We start from the raw sequence: 22,908 nt of genomic DNA, 5'->3' as shown, positions 1-22,908 counted from the left end.
GGTAAGGCCGGGTGAGTCTCTCTCTCTTTTTATTTGTTTCTGTTTTCTATTATTCTATACTTTTAGGGCTTTAATAAAAATACCAGAACAATCTCAAAATTCATGAAACTGCTCAAGGCTACTGTTTGGAATAATTCCAACAGTAAACATTGTAGTTCATGAATATTTGGACATTTAAATTATTATATAGCATTTAAATGCCCAAATGCAAATAGCATATGATTTAATTCAGTGACCTTAAGATGACCTAGAAAATTGTGAACCAATTTTGAGGTTCTAACCCAAGACAAAAATGATGGACATTTTAGAAGGGCATTTCAGGTTCATTGAAAATGATTTTAGTAAACCCTAGTTGGTTTCAGAGGAGGTGCCGGGGGTTCTGTCATCCCCATTTCAACTTTTTGTGAAAAGTAAACATGATGCACACATGAAGGGCTAGCCTAGTGCATACCAGAACTAGGGATGTGACAACTCACCCCTACTAAACAAGAATCTCGTCCCGAGATTCAGGCGTAGGGTAAGACGACAGAGGGACACCAGCTAACACCATCTTCACGATCCAGATGTCTTTCTCGAGGATGTTGATTCATTGCATCATGTTGATCTCGACGTCTTGCTTTGAGAACTACATCCAACATGACAACGAGTAGAAAGGGAGAATTTTAGAAGAATCGATCTTCCTAAGGTTCGAGCAGCTTAGGACCATCTTAATGGTCACAAGATCAATTCACGGAATGAGACATAGAAACACCTCTGGAGCTAAGAGGCAAAACATGCATCAGGAGGGACGGAAGAAACAATTGGACAAGGGTTTCAAGGTAGCGAGGAAAATTTGCCATGATTCCATAACGGGGCACCTTGGGAGGGGTGACTCGTAGAAATATCCCCTTAAGTGGCAAAAGAATTACTTTTGATTCAGAGATCATTGAAACTCTTTATACCAACCTAAGGCAATTCACAAACGATCGTTTGACGGAGTTCGAGAGAACGACATACTCGGGCTAGAATGGATGATGTGGACTACCCTGTTGAAGACAACGCGATGGATGATTTGCTTATCATCGGAAATGGATGGGACCCATGGTAGGACCACTTCTGAAGATGATCCTGAACAACAATTGCTGAGAAGGGCAGTCCAAGGGAGATTGGCACAAGGCGGTGCAAGCTGGGAACAAAATGCAAATGTTGGGAGTTTTTCAACCATCATATCTGCCCGAGATTCAGATCTGGTTGGTAACAGGATATTTCAGACATCATGTCTGGAAAAGAAATTTTGCAACACAAACCGACGGGATGATGTTGCGAAATTCTCAGGAAATGAACTACGATAGCAAGCTCCAAAACATGAGCTGATTCTGCTACATACATGTGAACATGATGTCCAAGACAAGCATGATCACGTAGAAGTCTTACAACAAAACACTACCGAGTTCAGGTGGGGAACCATCATCGAGGATATCGAAGTCCTTGTATAAGTCTTGCTCTTAAGAAGGAGCTTCTTTTCCTTGAACAAATCAATCCGTGGCTTGGTGTGCTAGGGGATACATATGGAGTGGAGGTAATTAATCTACCAAACCATAGAATACATTCGCACATGCATAACTGACTTGGGATGGTACCAGAAACAAAAACAATCTTTCTCGAACTCACGGCGGCCACTTGCACCAAATGCACATGAATTCGAGGAAGTCACTTCTTCCATCCAAGCATAAGCTTCATGAACGGAACACGAAGGCATTGCTTACAAAGTTTCCCAACACTAGGTTGATGTTCAACATGAATCATGGGGGAGACAAAATGCTGCTGATGGGCTCAACAGCAACTCATCGGAATTTCCATATCACTGGACTTCCACCATCATGTGAACACGGTGATAGTATTGGTCAGACCAAAAGATGTAATGGTGTATGCTCGAGGGACAACCACGAGTAAGACAACATTACGGACATCGTTGGTTCTGATTTGACTTGACGATAGCCCATACTCAAGTCAAAGTTTTGACAAGGCAATAGATCCAACAACTGATCACGAGGACCAATCGATGGAGATATCATCTTTCTTCAACACACACACACACACACACACAAAAAGATATCCCTTAACATGAACTAAGTCAGACAAGCTTTTATCTTCCAACTCTCCAAGTTGTTGTTTGGCTTAACCAACTAGCTCAGGGGTATCCAACACAGATTCTTGGAGAATGGGTGGTTTGGAGGAAAACCAGCATGATCACGAACTCAACATAGCGGTCAAGTGACAACCTGGTAATACTTCTGAGAAGATATTCGGAACATCACGAACCACCGATATGTTACTAAGCTCGAGAACAATCTTGCTTTTCAGAGCAAGACGATATGAACAAATAAGCAAGGGATTGAATAATCCTAACTCATTGGTCGAAGAGTGCACTGGAAATAAGGACTAGGTAGCACAATCTATCTTAGAATGATGAGTCAATAACCAACACGCTAAGAATGAGAATATTGTCCATTTACTACCAAGCAACTAGTTGCTAGGAGTATTGATTTCACACATCACGGTTCACTTGTCGGTATTCCGGTTGCAACAACACGGAACCGAGGAGAGAATGATGATGGCGAGAAGTATCACTGCATCAAGAATTCATAAGAGTTGGTGCAATTATCATGACATTCCTACATCAAGAGGGCAATACTTCAGGGTAGAACAGAATCAAAAGCTGGATTGGCATTTGATCTGCGGAATACAACTGCTTTGACCCAATTCTAGATATGGATGAGGTACTGGAGTTTGTTTCTCGTAGTCATTCTGGAATAGAATGGCTTGACGAACCACAAGAGTAATAGGCATCGATAACGCGAGTGCACGATTACTCCTGACTACAAATTGATAGGCGAAGATCAGGATACAACTAAAGAGGGACAACTCAAAGGAACATAAGTTTTTCTGAGTTGTGGATGCATAGATTAGTATGTCGAGCGAAGCTCAACATTTCTTCCGGATAACCCATGCGGAAAGGGCAGAACTGGCAGATTCACAATATAGAATGGAGAACTCATCAAGAGCACTCTGGTCGTGACCTTTTGGTTTAAAAGAACTCCTGCCAAGAATGATTCATGGTAATTGGAAGAAGGATGTACCACGAACCTCGAGGACTATCGCAAAGGTTACTAATATCCTAAAGGAACTAGCAACACTATCAACATGAGGTAAGTAGGGTGAATCTCGGGTTCAAGAACCCAGGAATAGAATACCTACTACTAAATGGCATCATGGGATGCTTTCAAGAATGGTGGCCAGAATCATCACACCGGGAACACAAAACATGGCCAGATTACTAGGTGACTCCCTAAAACACCTAGGGTCATAATAATAGCTCCAACATATATGTCGAGGCAACAGAGTACCTCAACTCACCGATTAGTGCGATTAATCTGGCCCAAATGGACATCAGGAACATGGAAAGGATTTGCAAATGCATCAGATTGTTTAGAAACATGGGATGACTCGGACAGCATAACGACTGTAAATGCTCAGAAAAAGATTCGAAACATTCACGAGGATTTGCATAGTCACTTAACAACATCATATCAAGGTTCTGGTTCAACTGACAACATACTAAAAGTAGTAGAAACTGAACTGAGGCCTGGAACCAACAATCCTAAGATTCTACGGATTAGCAACACGTGATCCTGATAGAAAGATGAGAAGCCTAGTTCTTAAACACCGTAGAAAAGAAGAGGATGACTCAGATCAGAAGGGCATAAGGTAAAGGAGTAAAAAGAGCCTTACGTTCCCTTCCACAATCAATTCCCTTATATAACTAAAGCATTTCTAGACTCAACTTCGACCAGTTTGGCTTGGTAATCCTACAGGCAGTCAGGCTTTGATACCAAAGCTGTCAGGACCCCGATTCTAAGTCACACCGATCTAGCCTGTAACACCTCATATCACTTTGCGGCCTCACACACGGTATTCCCACGGGTGTCGCCTTACCATGGCCCGGGACCGTTTGCGCCTTTTGGCTCACGTATATGATAGTGTCGCTAGCATCCATATGACAGAGAACCCGTGCCGACATGACTAGTCGTGAACCCAAAGTGGCACTAACTTACGGAGACAGGCATACATGAATCAACATCGAGCATGTTGGTCAGCAGCGTGCGAATCCGGGCTGTAGCACTGGGCTAACAGGACTCCGGGAACCCGGGCTGTAGCAGGCTAGGCAGGACTCCGGATGTCACCGCGTGACATTTCCCCGAAGGGACAGACACAGGAACGAAGTGAATCACATGCCGGCCAGTCAAGTGTTCCGGAGCAGTAGCGCTGGGCTAGCAGGACTCCTATGAACCGGGCTGTAGCGGACTACTATGGCTAATGGAAGCACAAGACTACATTTCCCTATAAGAGAGGCTACCAAGGATAAACAACTAGGTTGTCGGATCCCACACATACCAAGCATTTCAATCATACACACAATATGCTCGATATATGTAAATACAATATGGCATCACAACATAACTCTACGACTCAAGTATTTATTCATTAGGCTTCGAGGAGCCAAGTATTACAAACATGGGTCTCATGACCCCAACATACAGAGCATACAAGCAACAAGCACATGCGGAAGCTTAACTTGTCTAAGTACAGACAACTATAAATGAAGAAGGCTGAGAAGCCTGACTATCTATAAGACCCTGCCGAGGGCACAAGATCGTAGCTGAGGTAACAAGCTAAACGTCGAAGTCCACGCGGAACTACTAGCGAGACTGACGTCTCTCTGCAAAAACATAAAATAGGCAAACGTGAGTACAAATGTACCCATCAAGACTTACATCAGAACTAACTACATATGCATCGGTATCAACAAAGGGGGTAGTGGAGTTTAACTTTAGCAAGCCAGCTTTGACTCAGTGGCTAACCTAAAGTATGATTGCAAGTAACTCTTTTGAGGTGGCGCACACGAGTCCACATATTCACCATATCAATACACCACTATGGATCCGCTCCCGTCTCCCTACGAGAAGGCCATCCATAGCACTCACGCTTATCTTGCGAGTTTTAGAGTATCCACTTTCACTTGTCTATGAACTGTAAAGGCAAACCAGAAGTCCTTTACCGCGGACACGGCTATTCAAATAGATGATGTTAACCCTGCAGGGGTGTACTTCCTCACACACGCTCTCACCACTTATCGCCATTTGCACGACATGTACTCGGCAACCTTCAAGCGGAAGCCCAGCGAGGGTGTCGGCCACGGCCTACCTAAACACTCAAGTCTCTAGTCCAGGTTTATCGCCTATTCAGGTTCCATCCGCAGGGAGTCCGGCCGAGGTTTCCACATACGGCCCCGAACGATGTGTACAGGGTTCCGAGACACCAAACGGGCGCCCGGCATGCCCGGCCACGTGCCTACCGCATCACAGCCCACCCGTCGGGTCAGCGCTCCGCATGGCCTCCAGCATATTAAAAACACCAGAAACTACTTGCAATTCCTGGACAGAGGACAATGGTAGTTAAGAAGCTGAGAGAGTCAATTAAGGATCCCAATGTGTGGTAGTAGCTGATCATGGATCACAAATACAGAACTCAGTTCCTAAGGACGGCTTCAATGAAACAACCCACCATGTACTCCTACATGGCCTCTCATCGATATCTTTACCAAATCGTCCAGATGAAACAACCCACCATGCATAGTCCAGATGAAGAGGCCGGGGATCATCCTCCCTTTCTAAAAAAAAGGACTTCATCAAATTTTTTTGTTGTAGGTAGTAACTCTCTGTCCGAGCATTAATGTTTTCGGGTCATCTATGCTGTTTACGTTTATGATGATGTCTGCGGATTTCTGTTATGACAGCTAGGGCGTTTGTGTTCCACTCAACGCCCCAACCAACAGAACTGTAGTGCTTAATTTCCCTCAAAGTAACAAACACATGCATAACAGCGAGAGCTCTTTGTATCGTATCTACATACATGGAGAAGACCATCAAGTTCAGATGGTCAGATGAAATTACAATAAAAGAATAGACACTGCGCGTATAGAAAGGATATAGAGTTGGTTATATAATTACGGTTATATGCTAACTACATTCTATGCTGGAGTCTTTACTGTCGGCATAAGAGGGTTAACCAGACTAACATAATTTCTCACCATATGTCATTGGTTTAAATAATGGGCTACAGCAACCTAGGTTTGGCGCTGAATTAACGCTATAGCGTGCTAAATTAACGCTAAATTGTACATGACGCGTGTAGTGCGAGGTCCGTCCAAATGCTATAGCGACGGTGTAGCATTGAAATAGCGCACTATTTAAAACTATGCCATATGTTTTGGCGGTAGTGGGCCAAACGGGGTTACCAATAAGGGATGGGTTACTGTTTCCATATTCTTCTATTATATGAGTTCAAATTGGTCCTTAATTTCAATTTGAGAATTTAAAACTACAAAGCCAACTAAACAACAAGAATACTCATATTATATGATACATAATTAAGGGTTATATACGTACCAACATTTTCTTTTATTTTTCAGTTTTATAAAGAAAGCTATATTTCAAAATAAATTTAACTCAAATAACAAAACAATTCCAATTTGAATGGTACCTCAGATTTTTATTTTGAAGGATCCCCTTAGAAATAATCACAGTAAATGCAAGATGGGACATCTTGGATACGGTCCTTCAAGGGTTTGAGCAAGATTGCCAAATGGGGACTTATGGATAGATCTCCTAATTAAAACAACAAGACATATGACCCAATCGATAGCGTCAAAACGGGCACACCACGTGTTTTCAATGCAGTTGGTTGCTAGTAGAGATGTACTACCTAAAAATAATAAATGCATGGTGTTCATATATATTGGTGCTCTGGCTCAAGCAGTTAACAAACACACAACACCGCCTTCAGAGATATACAACACAATGGCAGCTCAAGCCCCGACAATGGCAGTCCCTACGGACACCCAGCTGATTCAGGCGCAGGCTGGCCTATGGCGCCATAGCCTGTGCCACCTCACAGCCATAGCACTCAGGTGCGCCGTCCAGCTCGGTATCCCTACTGCGATTCACCGACTCGGCGTCACAAGTTGCCTGATCTTGTCACTGCACTGTCCCTCCCACCATCTAAGACGCCATACCTTGGCCATGTCTTGCGGTTGTTGGCCACATCAGGCGCCTTAGCGTCCCCTGAGGAGGGGACCTACACCCTCATCCCGCTATCATACCTCCTGGTGGATGGTGTATTCATTGATGGTGAGGCCAGCCAGAAGGCCATTGTGCTTGCCACGACCTCAAGACATTACATAGATGCGGCCTTGGGGCTAGCTGACTGGTTCAAGAAGGACATTGCACCACCGCCATCACCATTTGAAGATGTGCATGGTGCCACACTCTTCGAGGAGAGTATGGCGCTCCTAGACCCAGAGTCAGACAAGGTGTTCCATGAAGCTTTGGCTGCCCATGACCATTTGGGGATCAACACCATATTGCGGGAATGCCATGACTTATTCAAGGGGGTGCAGTCACTCACAGACTGTTGTGGTGGTGATGGAACGACAGCTAGGGCTATTGTCAAGGCCTTCCCGCATATCAAGTGCAATGTGTTGGACCTTCGGAAGGTGATCGAGAAAGTCCCAAGTGATGGTATAGTTAACTATGTCGCTGGTGACCTATTCCATACCATTCCACCTGCTCAAGCTGTGATGCTTAAGGTATGAAGTGTTGTCTTTGTAAACTTTTCCAAAACAATTTTTCACTCTTGGGGAACTAACTGTAGGACTAGTCTCATTTTCTCATTATTTTGAGAGTAACTTTGTTCAGCTATGTAATAACTACTTATTAAGATGTATGCACAAATACATTTAATGTCCAAAATTATTAATAATTGCTTGACCATTATTTTTTCATGCTAGCTTGTTCTGCACTTCTGGAGCGATGAAGATTGCATCAATATCCTGGCTCAATGCAAGAAGGCCATTCCGTCCCGCGAAATGGGGGGAAAGGTTATTGTCATAGATATAGTAGTCGGCTCATCATCCAAAGAAATGTTAGAAACCCAACTGTTGGTGGATATGCTCATGTTGGTATGTACAAGAGGACGGCAACGCGATGAAAATGACTGGAGCACAATCTTTACAAAAGCAGGATTTAGCGACTATAAAATCATCAAGAAACTGGGACCTCGAGGTGTCATCGAGGTATATCCATAAGATTGTGTGCCAAGTGCCTCGATGGTGTGGGCTATGCTTAATGTTGTGAGTTTGATATTGATGGTGTGCTATAAGTAAATAAGGGCAATGCCTAAGTTTGTAACGAAAAATCTAAGGGAACATAACTAGCTAAAGCGATATGCCGGCTTGGCCACATCAGGGCATATATATGTAACTTTAGTTTCAATAAAGTGTTGAAGTCACTTGGTGTGAGTTTTATGGGTGTATGTATGTGCCATGGTTGTATATGCTCCGACAAGCTAAAACTGTTATGTTCGGTTATCTTCCGGCATGTGTATAACTTCATTTAACCAGAATAGTTGTTCGATGAAAAAAAGACGATGAATAATGTGGTGGGCTAGTGTCATCCATGGCACCACATGTTTATGGATTGCGAGTGCAAGCTCCATCAACATCGGAGACCATAGGGTTCCCTCCATACCACCGCCTTGGTCCCCCTCTTATCTCATGTCTGGCAGCCTCGTTAAAGCTAGGGGAGTGGGTACCCGCTTTTTCGTAGATTTTAGTCCTTGCATGTCCTCGTGTTTCTCTTAAACTTTGTTCCTGTGGTGGCATCAACTAGATGGTGGCGACGATGGCATGTTGGACTAAAGTCTCTTCGGTTTCTTCCTACATCAATGATGTTTGATCCGCACCCGCCAAAGGGGGTTAGGATCCTCTGCTGTAGCGCAGCGTGCAGTACGGTCGCTGTCATGTGGACCCGGTCCCATGTGTCATCCGCACTACAGCACGGTACAGTACTGCAGAGTATCTCAACCCTGCCAAAGGGCAAGTGAGGGTAGATGCTGCCAGATTTATTGGCTCTATTTGGATCTTGGTAGTTGGTGTGCCCATCAGGAGAAGTAGTTGGCTGGATTTTAGTGTTGCGACTTCGAATTCTTCTTTTGTTTTGTTCAGCGGCAAGATTCGGTTTCTCCAACCCTTTGGATTGATGGTGAAGAATTGCAAGCATGTGCTGCTTGGGGTGCTTGTCCAGCTGATGTTCGTTCAACGGTTACCAGATCTCGTTATTCGCAGTGAGTGACTATAGCGTCTTCAAAGTCTTGTATGGTGGGAGTGTAGCAGATGTCCCTTTCCTTGCTATTTGTTTAGTAAGTTTCATGCTCTGGTAGGCGGATAACAATCAAAGGAAGACGACAAATGTGATTTTCGAGGTAACTTTACTTTCTACAAGTCGTTTTGTGATGAGTTGTCATTCCTTTGTATGAACTCTTGTTTTCCTTGATAAATATCGGGTATAGGATACATATCAGCACTTTGGATATCTTCTCGAAAACAAAAAACCAAAGGCCATAAAGGTGCATATTTTTGCAACACATGTGTCTAAAACACACATACTTGAAACTGTGAGGTTGCTCACGCAATTATCTCTTTTTTTCATTTTGTCCCCTAGATGTCATCGGTTGAAATTCAGTATGCTCACTCGACGCATACGCCGGCCAGACATGCATGCAGCATACTTCCTCCGTTCCTAAATGTAAGTCTTTTAAAGATTCCACTATAGAAACTACATTCGGATGTATATAGACGCCTTTTAGAGTATTGATTCATTCATTTTGCTCCGTATGTAGTCTATAGTGAAATCTTTTAAAAGAGAGTTAAATACCCCATAGCTGCCTTAACTTGTCCGCTGCGATCAGTTTAGTGCCCAAACTTGCAAAATACATAAAAGTAGTGCTATAACTTGTCGCATAGTGCATATACGGTACCTCCGTCCATATACAGTGGTAATATTTTCTTACATATTTTTTTTAAACAGGGAAAATAATATCAAAAAATTAAACATGAAATTGAAAAACAATTGTGCGGGCCCATAAAAGTGCCACATATAGTAAAATAAAAAATAGAAATGCTTGAAGAGGTAAAGAGCAACACGATATATATACATCTAGCTCATAATTGTTCACTTCGGAGAGGCTGAGAGCGTTGTCAGCTTGGGCGGGCTGTCTTGTCTGGTTGGAGTGTTTGTATCTCGACCAATGTTGTTTTTATTTGATTATTTGTGACAACATACATTAAGGTTATGTTAATGCACTAAATTATTTCCGAATGGCGCTAAAATTATTTTTGTTTTTTTTCAAAAAATTTGAATGTGCAACGGGGGTCCGGTGCATAGGCAGCAACAAATACCCCGGTGCGCCAGATACGCCCCCCTTGTTTGGTTTATCGGCTAACTCGCTACAGTGTTCTACCCTAAAAGAAAACCGAAAACCTAAAAAAAAAGAGCTCCTGGTACCGTTAAAAGAACAAAAAAATTGAACTCCTGAGTTTGAATTCCCACGAATCAACGTTTTCTTTATTATTCCGCCCAGTAGCCTTATTATAAATAGGAGTGCATCTCCATGTTGCACATACATCTATTCTTGGTGTTGTGCACTGGGCTCGAATCCTGCCAACACGCCCTTTTCTTTCTTTTTACTATTTCATCCAACGTGATGGCATGTGGGACCCAGACCTGACAGGTGGGATCAATGCAGTTCAGCATATTTAAATAAAATGTGAGGGGCTTTTGCAAAATTTAATTAAAGTACATGGAGTTTTCTGTAAAACAACCAGCACGCTCCTCACAGAGACACTGGCACGTGGGCCAACGCGACGTTGCCATGCCATGTGGGCAGTGCATATGCCGGATACGGACGGAGGCACCGTATTTGCACGCTCGAACAAGTTACGGCACCAGTTTAATGTATTTTACAAGTTTAGGCATCAAAGTAACCGCACCAAACAAGTTAAGACACCGGTGGTGTATTTAACTCTTTAAAAGACTTATATTTAGGAACGGAGGGAGTAGTATAATTAAACTCGTCGAAGCTGCACGTACACATCGATCTCCACGACTCCTCCGCTGGCGACGTCGTAGTCGTAGCTCCTGCTCAGCGCGTAGCCCGTCGCGAAGCGGAAGCGGCCGGTGCCGCCGACGATTATGGACTCCCGCACCGCGGCGCCCGTGTCCACCCTGCCCTTCACCGCCAGCGAGCTCCCCCCGTACCCGCCGGCCTCGAGCACGAGGTGCAGGCTTAGGTCGTTCACGGCGCCGTGCTCCGCGACGCGCACGGTGAACCCCTGCGCCGTGCCGACTCGTGCGCTGCCGCGCTCGGGCCCCTCCGTGAGCGCGTTGTTCATCACGGCGATGTCGCCGAACCTCCGCGGGGAGGAGGAGGTTGTCTCCTGGTCGGTGGCGCCGTCGTCAGACGGTAGTGGGAGCGGCTCCCTTCCAGTGACGATGAGCGCGGCCGTGGGGCGCGGGCCGCCGTAGGCGTCGTGCATGTAGAAGTGGAGGTGTGCGTCGGCGAAGCTTCCGTCCGCGTGGCCTGGCTCACGGCGGATGTAGGCAGCTGCGGCTAGCAGGACCGATGAGATCAGAAGGATCAAGGCGGTCGAGTTAGCCATCACGTCCGAGTACGTAGTACTTGTATATGTTAACTAGTACAAGTGGCGAACGATCTACTGAGATGAGTTGCGGGAAAAACAGCGAGGAGTTATATAGGACGCAGACGGTGCTACCGTGCCAACTGGTAGTGGTAGCAATTCTCATTAGTTGATGACGATATATTTCCATTTTCTAGGAAAGGAATGGTAATTATGTACGTGCAGGAAAAGGCAGTGTCGTGGTGATGGCCATCGTTAATTATAATAAAGCCATCGAACAACACTATGGAGATGGACCATGGCGTCACTTTGGTAGCATATATGTAAGGAAAAGAATCTATGCCATAATATGCAGTGTCCACCCGCAAAATAAATAAATAATAATATGCAGTGTCGCTACTGTTTTGCTAAATGATAAGATGCTATTGTTCCTTATTTAAAAAAAAAGAAAATAAGCAGTAATCCACTTCTGAGCCCAGGCTCAGCTGCACCCGCTCTGACGAAAAAAATTCAAAATAAATACTAGAAAAATTTAAAAAATTCCATATTTTTTGTGTGGTAGACAATTTAATGCGTGAGGTTCGCCCAATTTTCAAATCATTTGGACATTTGAGTAGCTCTCGGCAAAAAGGACAAATTTGGGATCTGTAAAAATGTTTACTGTTCACGCACTGTTCTGACCCGATTTGTCTTTTTTGCTATGAGCTGCTCATATGTCCAAATAATCTAAAAATTTGAGCAAACCTCACGCATTAAATTATCTACCACACAAAAAAATTGATTTTTTTTGAATTTTTCAGTATTTGTTTTTCTTTCCTGACCGGATGCAGATGAGTCTGCCCACCAAAACGCCGCACTCATAAGATAAGATGCTATTGTTATAAACCAGCGATGGTACTTATACCTTTTCCCACATTAATGGTGTGCCTAGCTTTAGCTGTAAGTGTTGAGGATTAATTTCTTTCTTAATTCATGTGGCTAAAGCTCGCACATCATCTACTCATATTGTACACAATCTGTTATTTCAGGTCTAAATTAGTCCAGTAACTTTCTCTCGTTCTTTGTTCACTCCCACTTCATCTTCACACATACCTAAATTATTTCCTTTCTTCCTTCAAAACTTGATAAGTAACATATTGTCGGAACAATTTTCGCCCCGTTTTATAAATAAAGCCCAAACGTCCGAGCCGATACAAGGTGATGAGAAAATTCTCTTAGAAAGCAGGTTAAAATAAAATCGACATCTGAGAGAGGAGCGAAGAAGCCACAAACTCAAAGCCAAGCAAGAAAACATGAGAAGTCACACCCAACAATAAGTATGCGAGACCATCAGCTAGGAACGAAAAATGCTCCTCCTTGGGAAACCACTAAACTGTTACGCCACACGCACACACCAAGCAAACCGCCCGAGAGTGATGCCGCGCCCTCCCGGTTCGAGTCGTGGAGCGCCAACCTACATGCGGATAGCGATGACTGAGAACGGTAACAACTGATATGTTTTAAAGGTAGGAGACCAACAAGACAGCCGCATGCCAGAATCGAAGAAACCTCATTTCATGATCCATGCCCGGAAGATGCCGGCACGTTGCAACCTAAAGTTACCTGAGCTCCACGTTACCCCAAGAGGATTGCGATGCAACGTTCCGCTACCGCGGAGGCTGCAAAGAAGGATTGGGTTTTCAACCGGAGCCCTGCCACGAGGAGGGGAACCATGACGACACCTTCAAGAGGGACACGACACCCACAAGCATTGTCGGCGGTGCCGTACGGAGCTTTCACTTGGAGTCACACCAAGGTACCAAGCTCACGAACCCAACCCAAGGGAAGGACCACTGAACAAGGACTCCATAACAAGACCATGGAGCCACCACCGCCAAAGCGCCGACAACACTTGGATCACCCTCCACCCCACTCCTCGCCATCCACACAACCAAGGAGAGATGACACCACCATTGCAGCGCTACTCACCGCAGAGCTAACCGTTCAGCCTCAGCTACCGGGGCTGTCGCCGGGCATCCAAGGCCGACTTTGCAACACAACATTGGCCAGGATCAAACATCACCAGTGTCGGCCCATGATTAGAGAAATACCTGGTCCAAGACCTAGATCACCTCTGGATCCAGCCTCCACACCAAATCTCGCCAAGGATGGGGATCATTGGCGGTAGGCAACACCACGTCACGGGCTACCTTCCCTAGTCACATGTCGTGCAGCCGAGGTAGTAGACCTCCACTGAGCCAATCCGGCCCTCCGGATCCGGCCAAGAACAGACCCCTCTAAGGCACGCCACCTCCCAACCTGATATCCCCCACTAGCACATGAGACGCCATGCTCTAGAGCCTTGCACGCCGACAACTGAACACCTCCGCCGAGCAGGACCAACGTCCATGACATATCACAATCTTTTAATATTATCTCCGTCATTTACTAACACTACAATAGCAAGTTGAAGATTTATAAGCCAAATAAATCATGTTGTCTCATGTTGTTTTGCATACCATGGTTCGGAACTTTTTTCTTTTCTTTTAAAAAATACAGTAATAGCTAACCATGGTATGCATAAGTTAGAACTTGTCTATGTGATAAACCACAGTTTGCATCTGTACAAAATATAGTTAGGTTCCCAACTACATGCACGAGAAACACCACTCGATCCTAATTGGTGTTATTCTGTCACCACATGTTTTTGTTTCGTCAACGAAGGCATTGAGGTGCAGACATAACATTAACGGTTCCTGATGTTTGCCGTGGACCTCATTTCTAACATGATATGTAGCCATTGTTTGCAATTTTGGATTTGGCTAATAAATGATATGTTGAAATTGAATCTACATTGCATTGTTAATTTATTCCTTTAAACAGATAGCTCGCTTCGGTGAAACTACACAAAAAGATTTGGTTACAGATCTGATGTCTCTTAAGCTTTTGCCATACGCTAAGTGTCGACGTAACCCAAATTGTTGGATTTGTTCACACAAAATAAAGCTATTTATTTATGTTACAAATATGCTTCCAAAATCGGATATCCATTTTTGAGCTCAGCCTCATCTGCACCCGATCAAGAAAAAATTCATGAAAATACAAAAGAAATAAAAAAACCCAATTTTTTAATGGCAGGTAATTTGATGCATGAAGTGCGTTCCAAATTTCAGATCATTTGAACATATGAGTAGCTCTCAGCAAAAAAAGACAAATTGGGTCAGAATAATACATGTACAGTAAACTTTTTTACAGATCCCAAATTTATCTTTTTCGCCGAGAGCTACTCAGATGTCCAAATGATCTGAAATTTGAAGCGCGCCTCCCGAATCAAATTATCTACCATGCAAAAAGTAGTTTTTTAATTTTTTTAGTATTTGTTTTGAATTTTTCCATCATCGCGGATACAGATGAGTCTGGGCACCGAATCGCTGCTCTCTTCCAAAATAATGTTTTGTGCAATGTAACGAAAATATCAGAGTGGTGACGCTGCGGTTTCAGTACCACAGAAACGATCAGATCTGAAGAAGGATTCGGAGCTGACAAGGCTCCAATTATAAGAACATCGTAGCAAGAGTGATGTGTGATGTCTATCCTTCTTTTACATAAAAGGAATATAATTCTATAAATCTATCTACCTCAGTGACAATCAATAGGGATGCTCTAACTAGACCAGTCCAACAATGCACATGTCCTGAAGTCTTAATTTAGATTCCGTTAGTTGAAAAGAAGAAGCGGCCAAATTTTCATGTGGAACACGAGGAGGTGAAATAGTGATGCTATCGACGGGACACCATGCTGTGTTTCTTTCATCTTTTGGTACCTCACGCGTCCGCATATTTTGTTTTTAGAAATGGAGGAGGACTTTCGGCCTCTGCATCTGGACGATGCATGCAGCCACTTTATTAATTATTCGTACAAGACCTTACAAAATCATATAACAGTAAGACTGAAATCACCGTCTAGACAACAAAAGTGTCGTTACTCCAATCCAATTGATGAAGGGATGCTGATAGTCTGAGCCTAGCCAAACAGACCTCACAGCCAAACCTAACATCTAAGACCTGAGGTCCCAACCAGGACGCCTGCCGGGTATGGGCACCCACCAGTCCGGCATGCTCCTCAACCAGGACGCCTGCCGGGTATGAGCCCACCGCAGCCACCTGTCACCAATCCATCTTCAGAGCTGTACTGCTACATGAACGTTGCCCGGTCTAGCTGCCGCCGACGCCACCACGACGCCAGACAGCGTCGACCTCCTGCGCGAGTCCATCATCGCACATCAGACGCCTAATCTCCAGAGCGCCATGCCATCGAGATCCGACACCATCAATGTATGTGATGAAGCACCGCTCCTCCTCTTGTCACCTCCAGCCACACTTGCTCCAAAACGATGCACCCATGAGGGAAGGCGCTACTAAGAACGCCATCATCGTCTGATCCAGGAGACCCAGATCGAGGGTTTCCCCCGGAGCATCCCGAGCCTGATGACGCCAACTGCAACAACGATGCCTCGACAAGGAAACAACATCAAAGACGCCGCCATCGTCCGCCATGACCGTAGTCGTCGCGATTTTCATCGGCAGTTGCGCCACCAGGCGTACGCCGCCCGCCTCGCTGGTTCCTTCGACCGTAGCAAACTCCAAAACGATGCCCTGAAGTGGGACTACGGCGCAAGAGCACTGCCATCGCTCGATCCCATAGAGATCTAGGGTTTCCCCCGGAGTTGCCCGGGTTGTCAAGGGCCAGATGCCGACGTGTCGCACTCGCCATCGCGCCGACCGTGACCCGGAGACCAAGCTCACGCCTGAGCCCAGATCGGCCGCGCCGCCGCCGATCTGGTCAAGCCGCCGCCGCCTGACGACCGTGGCGCCCCAGATCTTGAAGCCGCCTGCCATAGGGAATGGGATCGCCGGAGTGCCGCCAGCCCCCATCATGACGTCCGGCCGCACGCCACGCTCCGGCCCTGGGGGCGCCGGCCCGCGCCAGCTCCTCACGAGCGGGAGGGCACCTAGTCCCCGCCGCCGCCGGCGACGGCAAGGCTTTGCCCGGCCGCGCCCTCGGGCGGGGCGAGGAAGGAGGAGGACGAGAGGGGCCGTCGGGGGCGACGGGAGGCGTCCGCATAGTTGGCGTGCAAATAAACTACTGGACACAAAAAATCGTCAAAGTTTTACCATGCTTTCATCCCGCGAAAGCATCGGATCAACAACTACAGCCGGCCGGATGGATAGGAAAATACGAGCATATAGCGGATTGGCTTGAGAATATCTTGTCGATGTCAAAGCTGTAGGAGCAATGGAGCTATCATGGACTAGCGAGGAGTGGTTGCTCGATCGACGACATGCAAGTAATGCTCAAGCTTTTCCTAGTGAACACAAGTAATGCTCGAGCTTAATTCTGCACCGTCCATGTTGGTAGGGGAGTCAATCATGACGTCTGCGGCACAGTATAGATAGCAGTACTAGCTGCAGGTAGACGAGCTCAAGGTGGTATTTGTGGTGATTTGTTTCGGTGGTGATGTACCGGTCATCAATCTTTTCTTAATTGGCTAAAAATCTGCTGGTGTAAGTAGCGCTAGCATCTTAGTCCAGATAGCTTTGGTTTGTGGTGACTGGTGAAGAAGATAAATCCTGATATAAGTATCTAGGGAGAACATGAGGCTTCTCAGAGCTTAGCGATTCTTGGCCGTCAGATCTCTTGTTTGATGCGTTTTGGACCGTCCGATCTCGCCTTCGGATGACATCGGCCGTCGGATCGACCCGGTGACACTGCTACAATGAATAGTCCTGCTCGTTCATGCCACCGCCTATAAAATTGGGTGGCCACCGAGGGCATTCTCGTCATTTCGCACACATCCATATAAAAGCAGCACGCCCGTGGTGAAAACCCTAGCCGCCTCTCTCCTTTCCCACTCCTCAGTCCTCACCCCGACTCCCCTCTCTCTTCCTCCCGCGCCTCACGCCGCCACCCCGATTGAACCCTAGCCGCCGCTCCCCTCCCTCCATCCTTCCCGTCCGCCGCCACGCCATCGCCGCCAGCTGCCCGGGCTGGAAGAGAAAAGAAAGAGGGGCCCGCCCGGGGGCTGGAAGAGAAAAGAATCAGAATTACTGAGCTACCCCGGTCAACCCGCTTCAAATATGGAACATGGATTCTGGCAATGCAACGGAGTTGGGTCCTCATATCGATCCGAATGAATCAGTCTTTCTACAAAGGTCAATCTTTGCCTATCCAATGCGCCCTCTACTCTTCACTCTTGTGCTCGATATCCTCTTCAACAAGGATTTGCGGCTCCAATCCCTTTATTTTTCCAAAGGTAAAAGATGGAACAGACCGAATCCAAAATGGAGGCGGGTGTCCCTTTCCTAATGCTTTCATAGCTTTTGCTCGTATTGTCGGAATCCGCATAACGCTGATCTATGGACGAAGGAAGGTATCAGAAAATTCATTATGACCTAGACCTAAACCAGGCTGATATTGAACAGAGGAGGAGTTCTTGTTACTACTTCTCGCTGGCACCAAAAGAAGTTTCGCCTGATTCGGACCTTTTGTGGTGGTCTGCCGAGGACAGCACCTAAAAACAACCCTTGGACCTAAGGGCTGGTCCGGTTACCTTTCGGAATGGGGGATCCCCGTTGGCAATAACCACGGTAGTAGTTGCGGAACTACTGGGCCAAGAGAGGACAACCTGTTGTTCCTGCTCCTCCTTCTTCGCTTCGGGGACGGAGGTCCTACGGTAGGTAAGAGCACGCACAATTATACAAAAAGCAGTCTCCTTTATTCGTATCTGGGGAAAGGGTTGGTTCTCCAAATTCTCTTTAAAGAATGTTAAAGCAGTACTGTAATTTTCTGGTGAAATGGAAAGTGGTTGCTACCATATTGTTTGTAGTGATTACATCATAATCCTCATCTTCAAAGCAAGGCTATCCACCAGGGCTTCCAATGCTAGGCTAACCTCGGCAAAGAACCCAAGGGATTTGCAAATTCTTGAATCGATAGACTTTCGTACAACGGCAAACAAACAGACGCGATAGAGGGTTTTACGCTACTTCACAGTCAGCAGCAAGAGTGGATGGTATAACTCTAGCCAGCAGGCGGGAGGGAATGAAGCTCTTTCCTGATCTTGAGCTAGAATCCCTGACGTTGGTTGATTTAGCTGTGGTGTAGCTTAGGATCTTAAAGCTATGCAGCTGGGTTGATCCCTATCGATGGAATGGAGCTTATCAACTCATGAATAGCATGGATCGCCTTCTACTATACCGGGCTAAGGTGCAACAATGGAAGCATACCATGGATAATCCAGAGATACATCCTACCTATGCCGAGAGCACAAAGATCAAGCTAAGTAAACAGGTCTAGTTAAAGCCCACTGGAGTAAGGAAAATACAATAGGTTGCTTTTTTTCCCACCATACCTGGCAATGATTGGTATCCCTTGATATGTTAACACAAACTAACCAGTTGTCCCTTCCCCTAGAGGGGTTTCCTATATGGATTCGTTCCCCTGAGCATCTTCCATGAATTGACGTATATGAGCATAGCTATCAGGTACGCCGGGAGTTGGATGCTTTTCCCAGCTCAAAGGCGATGACTAGTAGATCCAGGGGTACCTCGAGCTCGCGCGTCGCGTTGTCTGGGCGAGAGGAATCCGGTGCTTCTCTTCCCGGAGGAGCACGCCGCCGCGCCGTCGATGGGAGGAGGCCAGGCGGATCGGCGCGAGGAGGCCAACAGGCGGAGGCGCACCTTCGCCACCGGCTGCGCCCTGGGCGACCCTGACATGCTCAAGGGGCCCGGCCAAGTCTGAGGCTAGACGGTGCGCGCGGCCGAGGAGCGCGAGCAGCAGGCACTCGATGCGGCGCTCCCCCGTCACTCCTCCTTCTACGTTCGCTACAGGTGCTCCCCCGTCGCTCCTCCCTCTCCATTGTCAGGAGGGGCTCGGCTGCAGTTCTACTACAGCCCCCCTTCTCTCTCTCTCTCTCTCTCTCTCTCTCTCTCTCTCTGACCACTGGTCCACCCATCATCATGGAACTGCAGGAGACGAACATGCTGTGTTGTGATGGAGGAGAAGGGCATGGGATCCGTGCCGATTGCATCTTTGTTCACGGACCTTTGGGTCATCTGCAGGTCAACCCCTCTTCTCCACATACTTTTCAATCTTATTTTAGGGCTAGATGTATGCCGGTATGGCCATGTGGTTTTTTAGGCTCGCTATATTCTGTTTGTCGTGCGCGCTGGTATGCAGGCTGGGAAGTGAGGGCCTTCTGTTGTTTTTTCTTGTCTTTGGTAAAAGCCAAAAGTGCTACGGCTTGTTATTGGTGGGGCATATTGTAACGCCCCGGGTCCGATGTGCCAGGTGTCACCCAGTTATTCCCCGTCCTTGCCTTGTCATCTGCTCACGTGTTGCATTTTTGTTCATTTCATGCATCCCATATCATGTCATCATGTGCATTGCATTTGCATACGTGTTCGTCTCATGCATCCGAGCATTTTCCCCGTTGTCCGTTTTGCAATCCGGCACTCCCGACTCCTCCGGCGCTCCTTTCTTGTTTCTTTTTCGTGAGCGGGTGTTGAACGTTCTCGGAATGGACCGAGTCTTGTCAAGTGGCCTTGGTATACCACCGGTAGACCACCGGTCAAGTTTCGTTCCATTTGGAGGTCGTTTGGTACTCCAACGGTTAACCGGGTAACCACAAAGTCCGTTTGTGTGTTGCAGCAAACCCCCCCTTCAAACAGCCCCAAAACCCCTCTAAGTCTCCGCCATGCTCCCGGTCGTTCGATCACGATCGCGTGGGCGAAAACCGCACCCCGTTTGGACTCTCCTAGCTTCCTCTACCTATAAATTAGTCCCCCTCCCCCGATTTTGCGGATGAAACCCTAAAAATTCCCCTCTCGCCGTCGGACATGTCCGCCGCCCTTAGCCGCCGCCCCCGCGCCAATCAGCAGCCGCCGCGTGGCAAGCGCCGCCGCGGGCCCGCGAGGCCCGAGGTCGGCCCGCCCGTCCCCGCGCCGGGCCCAAGCGCCCCTGTCCTGCCCGAGCTCCGCGCCGCCCTGCGCCCTTCGCCCCGCCGCCGGTCGCCGTGCCCCGCCGCCGCGTCGACCGCCGCGCCGCCGCCCGCCGGTGCCGCCCCGCGCCATGGCCGCCGCCGCCTCACCGCCGTACCTCGCCGCTGCCGCCGCGCACCACGGCGTTGCCTCCCTCCGGCGCCGCCCTCTCTTCCCGCCGACCACCGCGCCTCCCCGAGCTCTCCTCCCTCCGGCGAGCATCGGGCCCGAGCTCGAGGGCAAGCCGCGCCGGATCCCGGTCGGGTCAACACCCCGGGTTGACTTCGCCCCCCCTCGAGGTCGTTATTTTCCCCAAGTCCCCAGTTTCTTGCATTATGTGAGCATGTTTGACCTATCATAACTTCACGCATATAGCTCCGTTTTGCGCGTGCAATATATTGAAATGTTCGTCTCGTGATGCTCTTCATTTTATTCCATTGCACCATGTTCATTAGAGTCCATCTTGATGCCCAAATCATCGTTGCAAGAGTGCTAGTTGCTATTATCTGCTGTTACTTATCAGAACTTGGTGATTTGTTATTTTTGTATCATTTAATCTGTGCATATGGGCATGAGCTCTACATGTGTTTTGTTGTATGCCATGCCATATTTCCAGTGGTGTATGCCATGTATTTTTGTGATCTCTGTGGTGACTAGCACAAGCATGCAAACTAGGCCGCGTAATGTTTCTGATTTCAGAGACTTAGTAATTTCTCTAAGTCTTTGTCTGCTGTTATTTTGTTACCATGTAAACTTGATGCTACAGAGAGATCCATGCATATTTTGGAGATGTTCAGTAAGAATGTTTTGTAGATATTGTTGTAATTGATCCATTCCTGCCCTTGTTTGCAATTATGGAGTGCCATAGCATGTCTTAATCTTGCTCTACTGTTGCTATAAAATGTTCCTGGCAGATTGTTTACGTGTTATTCAATTTTGCCAAGCTTGTTGTAGTTGATCCATACATGCTATGCTTTTGTTCTTGTCATGGATAGCTTCATAAACATTCCATCTTGCTGTAGATATGCTTGTTTTATCATGCATTGCTTTGTGGTGAGTGCATCAGGCTCACCAACATGCCTTCATATTATTATATCTGCCATGCTCTGTTTTCTGTTTAAGTCTGAAACCTGTTAACGAAACTTGCTATGTTCACATGGTTGCCATCATATCTTCTGGTCCTTTTTGACTTATGGTCAGTAAGGGACTTTTGTTATATGCTTTGAGTAGATTCATACCATGCCTTGTTTTGCCATGTTAAGTTCCTGTAGCATGTTGATTTCGTGCTCTGAACTTTGCAACCTGATGTTATTTCTACCATGTCCAGTAATTTCTGCATAGTCTGTGAACCTGTTATTATTGCAATCTTGCCATGTCCTTTTGAGCATGTTCTAGTGATTTCTGGAGATAGCTTAGTGTTCATGTTTTGTTGTGCTTTACCTGTACATCATGTCCAAGCCTTTTGTTTTCATGTTGGGGTGCTGTAGCATGTTGTTTTGGTGCTTGCAAGATGCCTAGTTGCTGTTATGAACAGTATGTTGCTATATATTGTTTGGAGTGTATGTGTTGCACCGTTGCTCCGTTGTGATCATGCTCTATATGAAACTTGCTTAGTTTTGCATGTAGCTTCATATTATCATGTTGAATCCATGCCTTGAGTGTGTTTGTTTGATGTTTCAATGCATTTTGCATCAATGCCATGTTTAACTTGTTTTGCTCATATCTTCTAGTCCGTAGCTCCGAATCTAATAAACTTTATATGTAACTTGACTAGAATTTCGTGTAGATCATCATGGTGCTCTTTAACTTGCTGTTTAACAACTTGAACATAAGGTTTATTCAGTTATGGACCAATTTCGAAATTTGCATATGAGGGCTTACCGGAATTGTTATATGTTGTTTCCGGCCTCATTTAAACTTGCTTTGATGTTTTGTTCTTGTATGCATCATCTCTTGTCATGAGTAGCTTCATATAGCCTTGTCATGCATCATTCTTGGTCGAGCATCATGCCTTGTTCATGTGTGGTGTGTTTACCATGTTGTGTGCTTCTTCTCGATAGTTCCCGTGTCGTTGCGATCGTGAGGATTCGTTCGTCTTCGTGGCTTCATCTTCTTCATGGACTCGTTCTTCTTCCTAGCGGGATTTCAGGCAAGATGACCGTCACCTTGGATCTCATTACTATCATTGTTATGCTAGTTGCTTCGTTCTATCGCTATGCTGCGCTACCTATCACTTGCTCCTCAAGCCTCCCAAATTGCCATGAACCTCTAACCTTGTCACCCTTCCTAGCAAACCGTTGTTTGGCTATGTTACCG

General features: G+C 46.4%; 2 protein-coding genes across 4 annotated transcripts; one reads left to right on the top strand and one right to left on the bottom strand.

Annotated features, from left to right (window-relative positions):
• Positions 1-4,497: 4,497 nt before the first annotated feature.
• On the bottom strand, positions 4,498-12,002 carry LOC109737731 (dirigent protein 1). 3 transcript variants are annotated; one of them, XM_073496971.1, is made up of 2 exons: positions 11,028-12,002; positions 4,498-4,759 (listed from the first exon to the last, which is right to left on the bottom strand). In XM_073496971.1, exons 1-2 carry the CDS (start codon positions 11,594-11,596, stop codon positions 4,663-4,665), a joined length of 666 nt encoding a protein of 221 aa, XP_073353072.1. In that variant the 5' UTR covers positions 11,597-12,002; the 3' UTR covers positions 4,498-4,662. The 3 variants fall into 3 exon arrangements, with proteins under 3 accessions (XP_073353072.1, XP_040243429.1, XP_040243430.1); XM_040387495.3 differs by lacking the exon at positions 4,498-4,759 and adding an exon at positions 10,302-10,661 and having other exon boundaries at positions 11,028-11,997; XM_040387496.3 differs by lacking the exon at positions 4,498-4,759 and having other exon boundaries at positions 10,857-11,981.
• On the top strand, positions 4,770-10,007 carry LOC109737732 (daphnetin O-methyltransferase 1). Its single transcript, XM_020296860.4, is given in 3 exon segments — positions 4,770-7,059; positions 7,062-7,687; positions 7,889-10,007. Coding segments are annotated over 3 exon segments (1,254 nt in total). The 5' UTR covers positions 4,770-6,728; the 3' UTR covers positions 8,186-10,007.
• Positions 12,003-22,908: the final 10,906 nt, after the last annotated feature.

Source organism: Aegilops tauschii, chromosome 4 (assembly GCF_002575655.3).
Source record: "Aegilops tauschii subsp. strangulata cultivar AL8/78 chromosome 4, Aet v6.0, whole genome shotgun sequence".
Taxonomy (NCBI): domain Eukaryota; kingdom Viridiplantae; phylum Streptophyta; class Magnoliopsida; order Poales; family Poaceae; genus Aegilops; species Aegilops tauschii.
Note: the sequence above shows the minus strand (reverse complement) of the source record. Positions and strands in the feature narration are given on the sequence as shown.

What these genes read in the sequence shown, in the direction of transcription:
- LOC109737731 (XM_073496971.1), bottom strand. Translation starts at nt 11,596, where the DNA reads ATGGCTAACTCGACCGCCTTGATCCTTCTGATCTCATCGGTCCTGCTA. An exon ending in GGAGTCGTGGAGATCGATGT is followed by an intron (nt 4,760 to 11,027) that starts GTACGTGCAGCT and finishes ATGTTTTTGCAG; the next exon opens with AGAGACGTCAGTCTCGCTAG.